General features: G+C 48.8%; 1 protein-coding gene and 2 non-coding genes across 8 annotated transcripts in view; 1 reads left to right on the plus strand and 2 right to left on the minus strand.

Annotated features, from left to right (window-relative positions):
* Vac14 (Vac14 homolog (S. cerevisiae)) overlaps positions 1-13,626 on the plus strand; it is a 101,870-nt gene that overhangs the window by 8,823 nt on the left and 79,421 nt on the right. For 5 of the 6 annotated variants that reach the window (XR_003947268.1, XR_003947269.1, NR_151675.1 and 2 more), the window contains exons 2-9: positions 4,679-4,829; positions 5,098-5,265; positions 6,102-6,164; positions 6,935-7,042; positions 7,721-7,830; positions 8,026-8,132; positions 8,984-9,118; positions 9,530-9,682. Coding sequence is in view for 2 of the 6 variants with exons in the window: in XM_006530918.3 (XP_006530981.1) it covers positions 4,679-4,829; positions 5,098-5,265; positions 6,102-6,164; positions 6,935-7,042; positions 7,721-7,830; positions 8,026-8,132; positions 8,984-9,118; positions 9,530-9,682 (995 nt within the window). In the remaining 4 variants the exon portion in view is untranslated. The remainder of the gene's footprint in view (positions 1-4,678; positions 4,830-5,097; positions 5,266-6,101; positions 6,165-6,934; positions 7,043-7,720; positions 7,831-8,025; positions 8,133-8,983; positions 9,119-9,529; positions 9,683-13,626) is intronic. The other variant, NR_151674.1, reaches the window with a different exon arrangement.
* n-TGgcc11 lies at positions 3,202-3,272 on the minus strand. The gene has a single exon. It is a non-coding gene; the product is annotated as a tRNA-Gly (tRNA).
* n-TGgcc10 lies at positions 3,895-3,965 on the minus strand. The gene has a single exon. It is a non-coding gene; the product is annotated as a tRNA-Gly (tRNA).

The following is a 13,626-nucleotide window of genomic DNA, read 5'->3' on the forward strand; positions in this document are numbered from 1 at the left end:
TTTTCTCAACTAAGGTTCCCTCCTCTCAGATGACTCTAAGCTTGTGTCAAGTTGACATAAAAGTAGCCAGTACACTAGTGTAAACAGCCAGTGCTTGCCTGGTGGGCAGTAAATTCTTTATCTCCACAGTAGAAGGCTTAATTCAGAATGTCTTGAGGATGTAGCTTGTCTGCACTCGCTGTGTGTGTGGAGGGGAGATGTCTAAACACTGAGCAGCAGGTGGATGGCCTACAGAAAGGGCTTGTTGGACCATTTTTTCCCAATATGTAGGGAAACCAGGCAGTAGCAGCATCTCTTCTTTGGAGTATAGAACAGTAAATCCTGAGTCCTTTGACTGGGTCACCTGACGGGCTGAGTCTACACAAGAATTGTTATAGAATGTGGTCACTTTCCAGCTAAAAGGGCCTCTGGAGAGAGGAGGAGGAAACTGTGTTACAGTTTAAAGGACATAATACCTTGTTGATGTCAAGGGTTCAAACCTGTGATCCTGAGAAGTGGACTTACTCTCCCTAAGGTTGTTCAGATCTTGAAGTTGAGGATGATGTAGCTACAGTAACTGACCAGGGAAGTCTGCAGCATAACGAGAGTGCTTGCTGACTTACCAAGCCTTGTATAGCCTGTGATGTCACCATACTGTGTTCCAGAGCCTGGAGGTATCAGTGCAGGCTGGGACTATGTAGCACACAGTGTGGCTCCAGGTTTTTTCTTGGCTGATAGCAATCCAAAAATATCCTATGGAGCTGTAGTTCCCTCTGCCAAGGGAGCAATCAGTATAGCAGCTTCTTTGATATCATAGGCAGTTGTTAAACTCAGTGCTAGCCCACCCTGATGCTTATGTCTTTTGGGCGTCTCTACCAGACTCCTATACCTCCAGCCAATTGCAAGCAGAAGCTCTTAAGCCACTAAAGGACATGGTGCTACCAGGGAATCGGCTTGTTGAACCTTTTTTTTCCCAATACTTTGTAGGGAAACCAGGCAGTAGCAGCATCTCTTCTTTGGAGTATAGAACAGTAAATCCTGAGTCCTTTGTGTCATTGAAGGACCCCAGGGATAGGAGAGTTTCTAGGCCAGATATTAACTTCAAAAATGAGTTCAGCCAAAGACCCCCCACTTCTATCTCCCAAGCAGTAGATGAAAGCCGAGGCAGCCTGTTGTCTTTGAAGAAGACTAAGCCTGAAGCTGGGGAACCTGCTGTTGAACTTCACTTACTCTGCTCCCCTTGGGGTTGCTTTTCTTCTCTGCACTGTCCCTGTGAAGTCATGAGACCAAGGCACTGGCTGGCTGAGGGCACAGTTTTAGAGTGCAGCTGACCCTCAGCAGGAGCACTTCAAGTCCATGGTGTGGGTGTGTGTCTGTGTGTATGCGCGCGCGCGAGCAAGTGCATGCACGTCTCTACAGTCAGCAGCCGTGGCTATAGAGGACTGGGCTCTTCTCAGTGTGCGTTTTGAGTTTGCAGGAAAGGTGCCGTTGCTCGTGCTAACTTGTGGTAAGGTTAGAAGGGCCTCAGCACTGTCAGAAGCTACATCAGTTAACCCCCAGGTCATGTTTTCCCATGCAAGCAACATGGCAGCACAAGGCTTCACCCATATTTGCCCTACAGCTGTGCCCTCATCATCTCTGCCAGCCTTCGAAGACTGACTCCACTGGCGGGTGTTTACTGATTGGCCAGCTGTTGGATGCAAAAAATTGGTCTGGAGACCGCTGGTACTAGAATTGCAAAGTGGGCAGTGCCCAAAGCCCTGATCAAGCTTTATGGAGGTAGAAGGTGGTAGATGGTGGCACCAATCAGTACACTTCTGGGCACTAAGTGCTTCTGAGTGCCAAGGAGGACTAACACCGCACACCATGAAAGTGCAGGAAGGTGTAGAGGCAGGGCATCTGAGGAGGACAGGCCTGAATGTGAGAGGAGCAGGCCCCCTAGGAAGCTGCAGCTGGTGGAAGTGGGAGAGGGAAAGTGGGCAGGCTAGAAAGTCATGCGGCCTGTTTTGACTGCTAAGGGTGGCCTTGATTCATGAAACAAGATTGGCCCAAGGGTTGCCCTTGTGCTGTTTGAGCTCGTAATACTGATGAGAAGGTGCTAAAGTAGTTTCCCCTCCAGGGGGCGCAATTGCTTTGCACTTGTTTTCCCAGAAGATACCGAAACTTATACTTAATGTAATGGTCCCTGTGGTCATGGGTCTTTAATGGCCTTTGTTGTGACCTGGGGTGACTGAATTAAGCCCTGATAAGTTTCCAAGTTGGTGGGAGAAAGGTGCCACTGAGCTCATGAATTGCCCCCACCATCCATCTTCTTTAAAACCTCCTGTTATTGAAAGTAGTGGCTCTGGCACCAAGGCCACATGCCTTCTCCCCTTCCCTGTAGATCTTTGTGGGAGCCTGTGCTGTCTTCAGAGCTTCCTTACTGCCTCTCAAATTCATCCCCCGCCCCCCAACTACAGATCATTCTTCAGGATCCCATCCAGCCGCTGCAGGCCACTTTCCATGGCTCCTCATGGCCACCAGAGGGAGATGGGAGGGATTGCTTTGCCAAGCCTTCAGGATTGCCAGCTGTTTGCCCATCTTGCCTCAGCCCAGATGAACACCTCCTCACACTTCCGAACCCTCTCCCAGGCATACTCACATAGGACCACAACATAACTCGCCGATTAGACCCCAGCTTTCCTGCCTTCCTCACCTTGCTGTCCACTCTTGATGGGTTTGTACTGTCATCCTCCACCTACCCCAGCAGAGCATCCTTCAGAGCCAGAGAATGAGTCTGTGCAGGGCTGACATCTGGGAGGAGTGCTCCCCAGCTGCTCCATGAATGTCCAGGAATCTGTAAAGGACAGGAGAGGAGCATGTCTCAGGGATGACTGGGAGGGAGACTGGCTCTCCTCTTGAGTCCTGGCCTAGCCTGGACGGTATCCACATTCCAGGTGCTGCTGCGCCTTGTGCAGGCAAAAGCAGAACTCAGCTTCTGGGCAGGAGTGGGAGGCACAGTTACTCACTCTCAGTAACTGTGTGTGGTATAGCCCCATGTTCTTGATCCTTCAAGAAGACTCACGGGTTCTGGATCTCTGTGGAATTTAGAAAATGCTTTTCCATGAGGAACATTTAAAAACAGGCCAAAACCAAGTCATTTCCTTTTTTTTCTTTTAATATACTTAAAAATTTATTAGGCAGTGTGAAATTTTCATCTCTTAGAATTAAAAGGATTGCTACTGCATTGGCCGGGAATCGAACCCGGGCCTCCCGCGTGGCAGGCGAGAATTCTACCACTGAACCACCAATGCTCCAGCTGTGAGCAGCTGTGTGGCACCTCCCTATAACCTCATCCCTGGGCCTCCATGTGTATATGTTGAGTCATAGCCCAGTTTATGATACTGCCACATCAGCTTAGCTTCAAGAAGAGCAGCAAGCTCCAGAGCCAGAAGGAAGTGAGGGGTGAGTGTAGGTCTGTGTGCATGTGAAGTAAATTTGCCTTTGGGCTTTGAGACAGGAAAGAGAGCTCCACTCCCTCCTCAGTCAGCAGCAAAACACAGAGACTGTGGGCGAGCCTCCCCTCTGCCGTGGAGCTGGTGTGCTGCTCTCAGTTTTCACACTGCGTTCTGCTGGCGACTGGCCCAGACCAAGGGCAGCACTGTGGAGTTCTTTCAGGTGGAGATGAGGAAGCCAGACTCCTGCAGCCAGTCACACTTGTCAAAGAGCCCAGCAACTCCCTATGAACTCTGAGCAGAAATCTGTAGTCCTTGGGCTGCCTCAGGCCTTGTTTGGTTGAGGGACCAGGCTCCTCTGGCATGAGTTCTGTGAGGAAACTGACCAGAAAGGGACCCACACACCCCCCAAACAAATAAACAGTAATAAAGCAAATAAATTTTAAAACATAATTTTTTTTTAAGAAAAGAAAACAAGCTCTGCATTGGCCGGGAATCGAACCCGGGCCTCCCGCGTGGCAGGCGAGAATTCTACCACTGAACCACCAATGCTCCAGCTGTTTGGTGTGGTGTCTGTAGAGCTCTTCTCAGGGCTGTTTCATTGAAGAAACACTGGGCTTCACCTGGCTGGTTTGTCCTGTTTGGGAAACCGCACAGGATTGGTTCTTTCCCAACCTTCTTATAAGCTTCTGAAGTCAGGGCCTATGATCTGACAGCTCCTCCCACTTAAAAGCCCTTGAGTCATCTGTAACCCATAATGATGTCCTTTCCTACTGTACATGATCCTGCCTTCCCATTTCTTTTCAGTAGGCAAATGGAGCAATACACCCACCTTCCTTTCCCTGGGCATTGTCTGTTAATGTTTCTAAAGTAATACCTCAGATGGGACTGCCCTGTCGCCAGTCTCCTGGACAGAGATAGCGTATTCTGTTTCTGTGACATCACTACTCTATTTTGCTACAATTTTGTGTTTGTGATTTGATTTTGCCATGTGTCCCAACATAGATACAGAGGAGTCCTCAGATGCATGAGTGCAGAACTGAGCAAGTGTTTGATAAAAATGGGTATTAGCTTTTTTTAAGACAGTAATTTACATTCTCTCAGATTCCCAGAAGTAAACTGGCCCCACTACTCCTCACTGAACGCTGAGCAGGGCAATGGTTAGGACCTACCCAGCAGCAGAACCGAGAGGACCTGCCCTGGAGCCCAGACAGCAGAAGTAGCCCGGGTTTGTGTGTCCCATGCTTTCTCTTTCCTCTTTCCAGGCTGGTGCGGGACTTTGTGGCCCAGAACAACACCATGCAAATCAAGCACGTGATCCAGACCCTGTCTCAGGAGTTTGCCCTGTCCCAGCACCCCCACAGCCGGAAAGGGGGCCTCATCGGTCTGGCAGCCTGCTCTATTGCCCTAGGCAAGGTATGTCTTCATTCTGATTGAGGTGACCAAATACCTTCCTACCTGAGCCTCAGCAGGACCATTACAGATGTGTATTTTATCAAGACTTCTGCATTTAGGACTACTAGCAAATATCACCGTGTGGCCTGGCAGCCATGTCCCCATAGTGTGGTTCTACTTCTGGAAGGTTGGCTTGGGATGAGTGTTTTTAGCTCAGCTCTCACAGAGGCCTGAGCGTCTCCAAGGGAGGGGACTAACCCTTCTGACTAGTCCTGGCTGCTCGTTACAGGACTCAGGGCTCTACCTGAAGGAGCTGATAGAGCCAGTGCTGACCTGCTTTAATGACGCAGACAGCAGGCTGCGCTACTACGCTTGTGAGGCCCTCTACAATATCGTCAAAGTGGCCCGAGGTGCCGTGCTGCCGCACTTCAATGTTCTCTTCGATGGACTGAGTAAGGTAACTTCTGATTCAGCTAAGAACAGCCCACCTACCTGACTTGACTTTCTAGGACCCTGAGAGAGAGCTTGGGACAGATGCAGGCAGAGCAGGAGCAGACACTGCTGCAGGGGACACTTAATGCCCAGGTCTGATTTTTCATAGACCTGTATCAGTGTATCGTTAAGTCCCGTTCACCCTCATTCCACTCTGTGGAAATGTCTGCCTGCTGTACACATTATCGGAAAGGCTCATAGTTTGAGAAGCACTAACCTCCCAGGCAAAGGTAACAATGATGACTCCACAGTACAGGCTGTCCCTTTGAAGGACAGTCATGACAAGCTCCCTGTGCTAAAGAGTGATCCCCTATAGACCTTTAGGGTCCCTATTGCTGTCCTTCTTGGCTCTCAGTCTGGTGGGTTGCCTTTCCCCTCACCCTGGTGGGGATGCTCTCTCCTCAGCCTGGGGCAGTCACCCTACTCAGTTGTGCAGAGTGGCCCCTGTAGAATGAACAACATGACCATTTCTCAATGCCACCCTCACGGCTGTCTCGGGGGCCCATGAGAGAACCAAGCCTTTTAAGATAAGCGTGCCCTGGGAGCAGCCAGTGGGAACAACCGTGTGACCCAGTTCCAGCATGGCCTGGGAACCCCAGCAGATCTTGGGTTACCCCTGAACAAATGGGAACTCTCCTGTAACTGGTTGTAACTACCTTTCTCAGTCAGACACTGGGAAAGACACCACGTGGTGTGCTGATCTGCATCATGGCCTTGGCTGTTGCTTTGCATTCGGTCTCTAGGCTTACGTCTCACTGTGACTGAACATTGCCTCTGTTTCTCTGTTTTGGTGCCTCATAGTTGGCTGCTGACCCAGACCCCAATGTGAAAAGTGGATCTGAGCTCCTGGACCGCCTCTTAAAGGTACCCCACTCCAACCTTCTTGTATTTTAGACTTTATTCCCTCTGCGTGTAGAGTAGAAATTCTGGTGGTTTTCCTCATGTAAGTTGTTTTTCTATATAGCACACACATATTAAAGCTCACTGCTTGGTATGCAGTTTCTGTGACATATGTAAAGCTGTGTTACTACCACTGTCAAAGTACAGAACTGGGCTGTCCCCCTAAGTGAAGATCTTCTGTTTGGGGTGGGGATTGGATATTTTATGTATATAGGTGCTTTGCCTGCTTGCATGTCTATGTCTATGTCTATGTCTATGTCTATGACCTGTGTGCCTGGTCACTGCAGAGGTGATAAAGGGATGTCATATCCCCTAGAACTAGAGTTCCAGCTGGTTGTGAGTCTCTGGGGTGCTGAGAATCTAACCCAGATCCTCAAGAATAGCAGCTAGTGCCCGTAACTGCTGAGCCAGCAATTAAGAATCTTGTTTTCATACCCCACTCAGAATGATGAAATTGAACTTCGACCCAGCCTTCCAAGACAGGGTGCCAAGCCTTGGCCCAGACTTCAGAGTAGGGTTTTGCCATTCATTTAGGTCTATTGACTTCTCTGCTGGCCATCCATTATTTTGTTAGGCTTTGGGCCTATCACAATGCCGGTTCTCCAGGGACCTCTCCTACCTGGCTTAGGCTCTGCCATTTCTCTCCATGGTTACCTGACCCTCAAGTGAGCCCAGGGCCAGCAGCACAGCAAACCCACTGCTGGCTTTTCATAACCTCACTCTTCAATCCACAGGACATTGTGACAGAAAGCAGCAAGTTTGACCTGGTGAGCTTCATCCCCCTTTTGCGGGAGAGGATTTACTCCAACAACCAATACGCCCGACAGTTCATCATCTCCTGGGTATGGCCCAGTCCTTGGTAGATTCTTCCAACAACCAAGAGTTTCTAGTGGAATCATGTGGACTCCACTAGGGGACACACAGTGATTATTTTGACTAAAAGACACCTCTTTGTCTCTACCTCTTAATAACCTTCAAACACCTCATCACCAAAAACACTGTGGGTTGGGCATAGTGGCACATGCCTTTATTCATAGCACTTGGGAAGCAGAAACAGGCAGAGCTCTGTGAGTTCAAGGCCAGCTTTGTCAATAAAGCAAGTTCCAGGCCAGTTAAGACCACACAGTGAGACCTTGTCTGGAAAAGCACTCTGTCTAGAGTAGTCTTACTGCACGTCCTGTTTGCCCTGAAGGGGTGTGATTCTTTCCTTGTCCTGAAACTGCCCAGGATCTCGGAAGCCCCTGGTGCCACATCCAGCAGCTCCACCTCTGTGAACCGTCTAGCTTCATCCAGCCCTCTCGATTAGTCGCCCTCTCCTCTAGCACCCAAATCCTCCTGGAGTCAAACTCCCACTTCCTTGCACATTGAACAGAAAAATTCCTGCAGCACTGCAATGTAGATACTACAATGCTGTGACACAGGACCCTAGTCCTTCTGCTGCTGGTCCCAAGGGAAGAGTAGGAGACCAGGCTACACCTGGGCCAGCTCTCAGCTCTCCCTCTCCTACTCCCCTCCATCAGATCCTGGTTCTGGTGTCGGTGCCAGACATTAACCTGCTGGATTACCTGCCAGAGATCCTAGATGGGCTCTTCCAGATCCTGGGTGACAATGGCAAGGAGATTCGGAAAATGTGAGTTGTGGGAAACGGCAGGCAGCTGCCACTCGCTCGAGTGTCTATGGGAACTTCTTCCTATATCCTTCCCCATGGAGGAGTAGAACGCTCACCTTCCCAGCCCCTGCTCAGTGTCCTCCTGACGAGTATAGGGTTGACCCAGAGCAGAAATGGGCTTTCATGCTAGCTTATGCTTCCTTTTCTCACTGGTAGGTGTGAGGTGGTTCTTGGAGAGTTCTTGAAAGAAATTAAGAAGAACCCATCCAGTGTGAAGTTTGCTGAGATGGCCAACATCCTGGTGATCCACTGCCAGACCACAGGTGAGTGTGTGGAGGCCCTGTAGCTACAACTGCTGCCTCAGAAGCCCCTGTCTCTCATATCTAGACTTCAGTATGGGGCAGAAGGGGGACCCATGTGGGCTAGCCACCACATGTGACTCTGGATCTGGAAGCAGTAGGGTGGTGGGTGTGAGAAGAGATCTATGTTCTCCTCTGATAAGCATACACTTTCACCTGGCCTGAAGACCTTGTGGATGTGCTTTGCCTTAGGTAAAGATAGGACGTGTGGAGGTCAGAATTGCCTTTCCCGCAGCATCTATTGGCTGTCAAACCACATGAAACAGTCACAGCAATGGCTGCTTGTTACTGGCCAAGAACCTCCAGGTCAGCTAGGTGACTTTGCTCCCATGTCCAGGCTGGTCATAATGATTTCAGGCTTAGTTGGAGCTAGGTGTGGTGTGCAGTGACCCACATCTGACATGGGAGCTCAGTATCCAGTAGGTTGGATGGCCTTAGCAGGGTTCCAAGAGACACAGGACACAGACATTGTCAGGACTCTTGATTCCTATGCTTAAACCAGAGACACAACTACATGCTGTTGGCCAGAGTAGCAAGTTTTCTGGGTCCAATGATAGGAAAATGAATTCCACTTAGAAAGGAAGTGTGTCATATTACAACAGGCAAGGGTATCGCTGCTGTTTTCGAAATCCAGCGCAAGATTTTCACTCTTAACCTATCCTTACAGCCCTGTAGAGAGCAGGGAGCCCAGGAAATGTTGTATTCATATAGCTAGAAGCAGTCAAGCCTCCAGGCCTAGCCTCTGTGCTTGGGAGGTAGGAGGAGCTCTCAGTGTATGTGCCAGCCCCACCAGAAGCCACCAATTTCTCTTCCAGATGACCTGATTCAGCTGACGGCTATGTGCTGGATGCGGGAATTCATCCAGCTGGCGGGCCGGGTAATGCTGCCCTATTCCTCTGGGATCCTGACTGCTGTCCTGCCATGCTTGGCCTATGATGACCGCAAGAAAAGTATCCTTCCCTCTGTAGAGGAGGTTGAAGTGGTGGGTCTGTGAATGGGAAGGACGCCCTTAGGCTCCTTCACTCCTGGGAAGCAAGAGATGAAGCTGAATGTGGATTGGGAAAGCCAGAGGTGCAAGACTAACGCTGGCTGTCCCCAGTCCTCACTGGCTTACTTCCAGATATGGAGCAGCAATCTCATGTGCCAAGGTTCTACCCTTCTGAGCTCATCCCTCTGTGTCTTGGGTGAGAAATATCCAAATGGAGGAGGAACCACCTGTGAGAAGAAAGAGGACTATCTCACAAGGGTGCATGTAACAAGAACGAGACTTAGGGAGGACTAAGTCTATGTGACCAGGGAGCCTGGTGGCCTTGGGCTTTAGGAGGTCTTTGCATAGGGGTGATCCTTACATCAGTAGACAGGTATCAAGGAGGTGGCCAATGTGTGTAACCAGAGCTTGATGAAGCTGGTCACCCCTGAGGATGATGAACCCGATGAGCCAAAGTCAGTAGCACAGAAGCAGACCGAACCCAACCCTGAGGATTCCCTGCCAAAGCAGGAGGGGACAGCCAGTGGTGAGTACCCTGACCAGAGTCAGAGTCCCCGTTTCTGCTGCTGGGAAGACAGAGGTCCCGGGACTAAACCTAAAGTATCATTTACATATGTTGACTCGTTTAGTTGTTAGCCCACTCCTGCAGGCTCTGACAGCTGACTAGTGTCTGGCAGCTGCACCCAGAGCCCATGCTCTTCACCCTTGCCACCTCAAAAGACATGACACATTGCCCTTGATCTCCAACTGGGATCAGCCACCATCAAGTCATTATTGGGAACATGGTAAGAACATAAGAGCACCGAGCTGCACAGTTGGTTTGATTCTTAGCATCTGGCCCTTTCTCAGGGAGGATAGGTCAGGAAAATGCTAGTTTATTAAGTACTGGAAATTTCTACTGCATAAGTCATTGCCTTTAAACAGTCCTTCCAATGCTTTTTGACATGGTTTTCTTTTATGCTGATTGGAGATAGACTTTGCCTCTAAAGCCCTGCTGGTCTTATCTCCTGGACCTCTGCCTCAGTGTCTCTGACAGCCTCAGGGGGAGTCCTCCTTTTCAGTTAGTCAGAGAGTAAATGGATGCACACCCTGTGCAGATGGCTGAGGGTGACAGAGCAGGGTCTGGAACCTACATTTGGGCCAGAGAAACGCCATAGCCATGGCACGTGCTTACTGTGCTTGCTGACTCCTTGACGGGTTAGCAGACAGCCTTCTGCCAGGTCACAGGGCCGCCTCCTGTGGGTTTGGCTGGTAGAAGAGAAAATGAGCTACCTTGCTGGACCTATGTTGGGTACCAGGTTACAGCTGTGCCAGAGCCAGAGCAATAAAACACCTGGAGACAGAAGAGCACATGGCAGGAGCATTGGTGGAGCACTGTTGGTTCTGTGGTAGATTTCTCACCAGCAAGAGGGAGACGTGGCCAGAGCAGTAGCTTGTGTACTTTTTGACAACTCCTGGAAAGAGAAAATTTCGGTAGGTTAATGTAGGCCTTGCACAGGAAAAGCTCTCTTTCTAGGATAAGCTAGAAGTCTCAGTAATAGACAGTTTGTGAGCTTGTGCTGGTATGTGAGCTTTTTGTTGATGGTTCTCATTTTAGAAATGTTGCACAGAAGGGAAAAGTTACAAAGCAGCAGGATTGCCTGCGCCGACGATGAGCAGTGTCACATTTTTAACATTACACAATTGAAATGATGCGTCAATCCCACATCTTGATTTTCTGTGTCGGAAAACTTTCTCTTCTTGTTTTTGCTTGGTTTCCTTCCGACTTTGTCTTGACATGAAGGTTGGTGTCTCTGAACTCCCATCAGCAAGTAGAAGAGTAGTTGCCTGGGCTGAAGGGACAGTGGGCCTGGGACAGATCCTGGTTGCTCTGGGAGACGGTGGAAATACTCTAGAACTGAATAGAGCAAATCCTTTGTGATTGTACTTAGAACCACCCATTTATATACTTCACAGTGGTAAAGTTGTGTTAATCAAAATTTTGTGGTGTAAATTGTATTTCAGTTAATATATATGCAGAGGTGGCAGTCCTGCCCCTTCCTTTTTGCTTCTGAGGCAGCAGTGAACTCTCTGGAGAGGAGCTGATCCACTCTGGGGCGTGGCAGCAGCTCTAGAGTGCCCTGTGAGCTGGTGCGTTGGTAGTTTAACGGGAGAATTCTCCACTGGCACGTGGGAGCCCTGGGTTTGATTACCAGCCAGTACAGTGTCCTTATCCTTTTAACCAGCTCTTCAAAGCCACCTTCAAGTAGCTGTCTGCTGAGGAGAACATTACCCTAAACCAGAGTACATTTCAGCAGTTTGCCCTGGATTTTACTACCTCATAAACAGCATTGAAAGAGATGAACAGCAAACTTTATAGTAGTTTCTAGAAATGGGAACATCCCATTTGAAGCTTTACATTTATTCTCAGCCTTGCTCACCTTATAGCTAATCACATTCTTTTCTAGGACAGAGTCCTAGCATGCTAGTAGACAGATGATTCAGCCAAGAAATGGGCAAGTTTAGCCCATCCTTGTCTGCTCCTTCTATTCTGCCCAGGACCACCTCTCTGTCACAGGTGCCTCCTGTCTGGTCTTCCTCTTTGAGTCTCTTGCATGCTCAGCTGATGCTGATGCAGCCTGTTCCTCTGTGTGTCTGCATGTATCCAAACATACATGTACAGTTCTAACCCTCCAAACATACATGTACAGTTCTAACCCTCCAAACATACATGTACAGTTCTAACCCTCCAAACATACATGTACAGTTCTAACCCTCCAAACATACATGTACAGTTCTAACCCTCCAAACATACATGTGCAGTTCTAACCCTCCAAACATACATGTGCAGTCCTAACCCTCCAGAGCTGATTCTTCCTGCCAAAGCACAGAGCTCCTCCTCTGCACTCTCTGCCCCAGCCATGTCCACCTGCAGCTCCCCATTGCCCTGCCATTATGGGATTGCAGTGCAAAGTCCTTTCCCTGACACTGTCCTTGTGGTATTCAATGTGCCTGGCCTGATCCCACTCCACCACCACCTCACCTACCCACCCAGCCAGCTCTGTCATCTGCTACTTGTCTTGGCTGTTGCAGCACTGATTCTGGCATGTTTGGCCCTTAAACTGCTTGGCCTCCTTTGATCTCAGCCTTCCTAGCTTCCACACTTGGCCTTGATGCTTAGCCTTTCCAAAGCTTAGTTTCCTTACTTGTTGAGTGGGGTAACCCTTGTCACCTAATTTGAAGGGTGGCTGTGAGTTCCAAAATAGATGTTTGCTTGTATAACAAATACTCTTCACAACAAATGCTGTAGTATTTTTTTAAACATGGGTGCTCGTTGACTTAAATTGTAATCCACAAACCCTTTGGCTGAAAATACTGGGAGTCAATGCATTTGAACACCTTTAGAGCACTTACAGCTAGCCAAAGCCATCTCAAAGCCTGTTGGAGGCATTATGTGGAGTTTTGTAAACTCTGTATTGAAAGCAAAACACAGTTGTTCTAAGAATACCTCCTTTGCAGCATGAGGTAGTTAAGTCCTAGGACATCAAGAACCATTGTAAGTCAGAGCATAAATATGTGTTCCCATAGCAAAACCCTCTTGCTGGGCCTTCTGCAGTCTTGTTTCTCTTCATTGAATTCTAAATGAGTAAGTAGCAAGTGAGAAGGGAGGCTATACAGAGGATTCCAGTAGAGAGCTAGTGGCAGCTCCAGGGTGCTTGTAGTAAAATCCACCTGTTGGCAAATCTGACTCTGGCAGGATTTGTCAGCTCTATCTATGGGTGCTGCAAGTACAGACAAATCAGATGCAGATCTGCCTGTGAGAACAGCTACAGAGCAGGGTTACACTGACACTGGGGGATGGTCGCAAGGGCCTGTACCTGGACAAAGGAGAGGGAGCATGGGCAGTGTGCAGGCGCAGCTTCCCAGAGGTCTTGAAACAGTGTGTTTGTTTCAAACCTTCGGACTGTAAAGGAAATGCATGTTCCTGAAGAGGTGGTAGAAGGACTGCACTTGAAGTGCATCACCCAGGACTCCCCACTGCTAGCTACAGTGTGCAAGTGGACTGTAAATGGGTTGTTTCTTGGTGTTTTTGTTTTGTTTTGATGTATAAATATACACTTGTATCTCTTGTATTTTGTTTTTACACACACACACAAATGGAGTCCTTACAAGCTTGAATTTTTTCACCAATAGTACACATCTTTCCAGGTTAGTCAGCACTAATCTGCACTAATTTATTTTTTTAATTGACATTATTTTAAAGTGTACAACTTACTTGTTTTAATATCTTTTGACATATCCATTTCCAAAACATTTCTACCATGCCCCAGTGAGATCCTCATACCCTCCCCAGCTCTGTGCTGCCTTCAGCCCTGTGGGCCTGGCCTGCCTGTTGTGAGCATTCCATATAACGGAATCGTACAATATGTGCCTGATCATATCTAGCTTCCTTCACTTCACTTTTCAAGGTTTCTCCATGCTAGCATACAT

This window comes from Mus musculus, chromosome 8, assembly GCF_000001635.26.
Source record: "Mus musculus strain C57BL/6J chromosome 8, GRCm38.p6 C57BL/6J".
NCBI lineage: Eukaryota > Metazoa > Chordata > Mammalia > Rodentia > Muridae > Mus > Mus musculus.